Source organism: Halyomorpha halys, unplaced genomic scaffold (genome assembly GCF_000696795.3).
Source record: "Halyomorpha halys isolate HHAL.00 unplaced genomic scaffold, Hhal_1.1 Scaffold225.1, whole genome shotgun sequence".
Classification (NCBI taxonomy): Eukaryota; Metazoa; Arthropoda; class Insecta; order Hemiptera; family Pentatomidae; genus Halyomorpha; species Halyomorpha halys.
In genome coordinates this window covers 805,828-811,332 of record NW_027115321.1, presented here as the reverse complement: position 1 = coordinate 811,332, position 5,505 = coordinate 805,828, and the positions used below count along the sequence as shown (strand labels likewise).

The 5,505-nt window shown below is 33.0% G+C and overlaps 1 protein-coding gene across 1 annotated transcript in view; it reads right to left on the bottom strand.

Moving 5' to 3' along the window:
* The window catches only part of LOC112210673 (uncharacterized), a 514,713-nt gene that overhangs the window by 5,641 nt on the left and 503,567 nt on the right, over positions 1–5,505 (bottom strand). Inside the window, exons 2-3 of the mRNA XM_067052384.1 lie at positions 4,194–4,402; positions 3,972–4,107 (exon numbers count right to left, since the gene is read on the bottom strand). Coding sequence (XP_066908485.1) covers positions 3,972–4,107; positions 4,194–4,402 — 345 coding nt within the window. The remainder of the gene's footprint in view (positions 1–3,971; positions 4,108–4,193; positions 4,403–5,505) is intronic.

Here is a 5,505-nt window from a genome sequence, read left to right as displayed (position 1 = left end):
CCTGGTTCTCCATTCATCATTTTCCTTCACTGGGTCAAATATCTTCCGAAGGACCTTCCTCTCGAAAATTAACATTTCTTTCTCACTGTCCTTCGTTAATGTTCATGTTTCATACCCATAAGTCAGGACCGGTCTCGTAAGGACTTTGTAAAGGAGAAGTTTAGTTGCTCGTTGTATTAAGTGGTTTTTTCATGTACTTCAGAAGGCCATAATAACATCAGTTTGCGGCAACAATTCTTTGACGCACCTCCAGGATCATGACATCCATAGTCACTACCAATCCCAAATATTTAAACCTATCAACTATTTCAAAGTTGTATATACCAACTTGGATCGTTGGACCTGTTTGACGGCTGTCAGTTTTCATGTATTTCGTTTTTTCCTCGTTGAACTCTAGCCCCATCTTTAATGCTGGTGCCTCTAGCGAGCAGTAAGCACCCGTTATGGCCGTTAAGGATCTCCCAATAATAGATATCTCATCGGCGTAAGTCATATATTTATCATTAGTGATTTTAATTGTGTCTTTTGTGTTTATGAGATAAGATACATCAATTTAAATTTGGTGCATGCGATTATTTGCTAATAGCCCAATATTATTGAAAAATATAAGAATCAGAGCATTAAAATATGGATTATGCATAATTTGAATTAATGTTTGTTGGTATAATATAGTATAACTAACAACACTAATTATAAATATCTAAATACATAAAATGCTAAACAGACTACCTGCTAAAGAACAGTCAGGTTATGTAAGAAAAAAGACTTTAAAAAAATGTATTTTTTTTCACTGTGAAACATGACTATGAGAACAATAAAATCTCGAAACGTCACCCTAATATAGTTATTTAATTATTGAGTAATTCACAGGAAACTAGAAAATACATTAACTCATATAAATACATCAATATATATGTATATATAAGTTCAGTCCTCCAAACTCCATTTAAACATTTGCTGATCGTGTTAAGCTAATTGTTGAATGATTTTCAAGTCAATTGCAACTTTGTATAAAAGTTAGAGGTAATATTTGCAGCATGAAGGAGTTAGATGTGGGAGAAGGAAGGTTAGTCAGGGCTAATATTTGGCAGAGCTGTTAATATTTGCGGTGGCCACTTGGTCCTTCTTAACGCTCTCTCGGCTTCATACCTCGTCTCCAACTTTATTGATTTAATGTAACACTCCCGAGATGATTCCTTGACTCAACACATCATTTATGATGATAAATTTGGTAAAAATGCTTGCATGAAATTCTTATATCAATTTTTTGTTATTATTATCTTTATCCTGACTTCAAAACAGGGCTTCATCAGGGCGAAATGAGAAAAGGATAAAAGAAATTCTAAAATATGATAAAACAAGTAGAGTATAAATAGAGAAAATAAAAAAGTTATATAAACCATGAGGAACGCAATAAGTTATACATATATAGATGAATAGAAAACTAAGCAATAATATGAATTAAATTAAATTATATCTGTACCACTACAAACCTTTGTACTCTTACTAGACCAACGGTTGTGCAAGGAGGTGATTTGTCAGTAACACCCTCGACCACCAGATTTTTACCCAATTAAGGGCACCCACTTTATGAAGCTAGGTGAACCCAAAGGAATGACTCAACGGCTCTCAAGGTAACAGAAAATAATTATATGTCACAGCCTGATTCGAACGCGGGTCCTTAGAGTAGTCTATTGCTTTACCAATGAGCTACCTACTCCCATCAACAATTAATATAGTAATGAGTAATAGAACCGACATTGATTAAAAGTTTTTCTACAGATAGCTAAGTGTTTTTTATTACCTATCAAAATATAAGTTGTCGTGGGATTTTTTAAAAGCTTTAGGGAGTTCTTATGAGATTTTTTACGAGTTTCAATAAACCGTGATACCGTTGGTCTTCTATTTATCCCTTTAGTTATCAGTTTTGAAGCGTTAACTGCTAGTTTAGAGGAATAGAAGGTGAAGGAGCCAAGGAGGAAAAGAGATGCCAATCACCCTATCTAATATCCACCTGAATTTAATTCTATAAAGATCCGGAAGGACGATCCACTATTTACCACTATAGAGCTTAGATAAAGGTTTCCCGATGGTTATGGATAACTAGATACCATTTTGCACATTTATGTGGTGATAAGGCGTATATATTTCAAGGAAATGCTCATTCATTTGCCAGACACTTTATAATAATATTACATTGGGGTTATCTATAGGTTACCAAGTTATTCTAACTATGGTGGGAAGGTAAAGTTTTCATTACGTGGGGATGCTACGATATAAAAGTCGACCCCCAGGGTGAATTTGAACAGGCTGCACTGCAGTCACGAGGTAGTTTTATAGATGACGCCACAACTCCCTCGGCTACAGTCGATCCTCTATCGAGGACCTATGCAGATAGGGGATATTTAGATTCATATAATTGATATAAATAAATTTATTTTAATTTAATCATTATTTATTCAGATAATTCATATGTACAATACAAATAAGTAGCATTCTTTTATTAATTTTTAATGAGATTATTCTAATAACAATTACTTTTATATTGAAGTGAACACTTGACTTTGCCTATAGCATTAGAGAGAACCATGATGGAGCGATGATATCCTGCTGTGCAAACTCGGCTAGGTGGTGATTAGTGCCGAAGCAGTCGGATATTGGGAAGCTCTTTAATTTATGTGCCCGGAGCCGATCCCCCTCCTCTCACTCCCTCTCTCTCCCCCTCTCCCCCTCCTCTCGCTCCCTCTCTCTCCCCCTCTTCCCTCTCTATACTCCCTCCTTCCTCCAACCTAATCAGGACTTCGCTACTGCAAGGATATTCCACATCACGACCATGAACGGTCACAAGCAAATGAGATCACTAAATTCTTCATGAAATTTAATCTGGAATTAATTAAAATTTTTGAATAATCCGTGATATTTCAGTAAGTCAATTTAAGTAACTTTTATCTTTTTTGTTTCAGTGGCCTTACAACTGAAGAAAAATTAAAATCAAAAGACGAATTTCTTAAGTGATAGTATGTTTCTAAAACTATCGTCAAATGTTAATTTCAAAAAAGATAGATTCAACAGTATGGACATTAGGGTAGTTTGGTATTTCTCTTTAAATGTTCCAGTTGGTTAGAATAGTGTTTTTAAAAATAACATTTCCAGGTTTAAAAATATAAATCTTTATTTTTCTACAATAAAAATCATTTTTTCTGTAAATAAAATGTTACTTTGATTCATAGTAGTTAATTTGTTTAATTTTCACCTTATTTTTCTTCCAAGAAGGCCTCTGACTTCATACGTCTCAATATTTCAATGAAATATTCACTAAAGTTGCACCGAAATGTACACTTTTATGGGAAAATCGTCTCAAAATGGTCAAAACAATTTTTTTTTTTCCAGTATATCAAAATATCTATAAAAATGTGCAAAAACGATTTTTTCCCATAATTAAATTGGAAGTAGCTCAATAAATTTATAAAAATAACAGTAAAAACCCACTTTTTCCCAATGCCTAAATAACGTCTGTAAGATTAAGTGTAGGACTCATGAATATTGTTTGATTGGAGAACCAATTCGCTTATAGGTCTTTGAGTCTCAAAAACTTTACTCATCAACATGATGATTTGGAGGGATCAGTGGAGACAGTTCTCTTGTAATTCTAATTGTTTGTTTTTGTGCATTCTTATATAATTGGCTTACTTTAATAATAATTAGATGAAATCTTTTAATTTGTAAGTGTTTATTATTATTTTTTTCCTTTATGTTTCTAATTATTAAAAAAACTAAAGTTTCTGACGTATTAAACTGAAATGAACACTTTTGAAGATATAGTATGGATCATTTTGCTAATATATGCTTATATGTTTTTTTTAACCGTTTGTAAATATACCAAAGATTAGATTATTGGTTAGATGCTAGTTTTATGCATTGATTATAATATTAATGATATTAATTTGATTATAAATTAAATATTGACTCACCGACTGTAAGCATGTCGCCATGGTCGGACACGGTCTGGAAGGAAGGTGCTTCGGCCGAGACCTCACACCTGTATCGTCCACTGCTCGACAGTTCCAGCGGTCCGATCGTCACCTGGCTCTCATTTGATTCGTCCTGCTGTTTAATAATATATCATTAATATGACAGAATTATATATTACGATTATATTATAAATAAATATAAAAGTAGTTTATGACACTTACTATGACCCTGACGCCGTTGAGAGGGAAGACCTGCCCCGGCGGACTGTCCCTGGGGAGGTACCTGTAGAACTCGTGGCCGTCCTTGTACCACTTCACTGAGTACAGGGACTCTCCTTGGAGGTCGAACTTGCACTCCAGCCTCGACATGTTCCCTCTTACGGTGTGTTTGTCTATCCGCACTTCAGTTAGTCTCAGTCCATATATCGAACCTAGGAAAAACAAAAGATTATGATAACATAAGAAAATAACTGCTTGAAACATAATTGACTTATACATCAATAATTAAAGTAGCATTGGTTATTTATCGCTCTTTATCAAGAGAAGAACAGAGTAGTTAATTATTTCTAAGATATTTGTAAAGTGCAGGATCAAAACTATCCCCTTCTTTTTTTAAAATCAAGAATCCATTAGTCTGTGCTTTGTAGAGACTTTTAAATTTTTAAATATAATTACTATAGTTTAAATAAATAAAATTGTATCCATTTTAGTCTCAATACATATTTCTTCAATCTGGATTATCTCTATCGGAAGTTTGGTGAGTCAATTCATTTAAAATTTTTTGAGGTTAATGACTTCCATTTTGAATGAAATATTTATTAATGATTCATAATATTGTACAATGTTTCGGGACCACTGTCCCATATTCAAAACAGGGAGGTAACCAAACAGCACACTGGACATGAGATTTTTCAATTTTCACATTAAATTCAAAATTAAAATTATTTATCACAGACACCTTTGTTGTTAAAAATTTATCACAACAATATTGCAAACAAGCAAACTCCAAATAACAGTGGCACCGGTTCGGTTATGCTCTCGATTACTCGACCCTCCATAACCGTTGGTGGAGTAAGTGACATGTTTCTTCATTTATTAAATAAATCAATTTTATATCCAAATCCGTCTCAACACTTTATTTATTTATTTTTCCAACGTTTCGGCCTTTCTAGCCATCTTCAGGGACATCTTCAATATATAAATCCTTCTCACATTAATTTATAATTTCTATTTGCAGGCTATTCTGCCCAGGTCATTTTCATTATTTAAAGTTCAAAACCTCTTTATTTAAAATTTAAAACCATTAACATTTATTTTTTCTATAAGATTATCAACAGTATAAAACCAGATATATATGGTGTGGTGTTTTATACTGTTGATAATCTTATAGAAAAAATAAATGTTAATGGTTTTAAATTTTAAATAAAGAGGTTTGAACTTTAAATAAAGAAAATGACCTGGGCAGAATAGCCTGCAAATAGAAATTATAAATTAATGTGAGAAGGATTTTTATATTGAAGATGTCCCTGAAGAT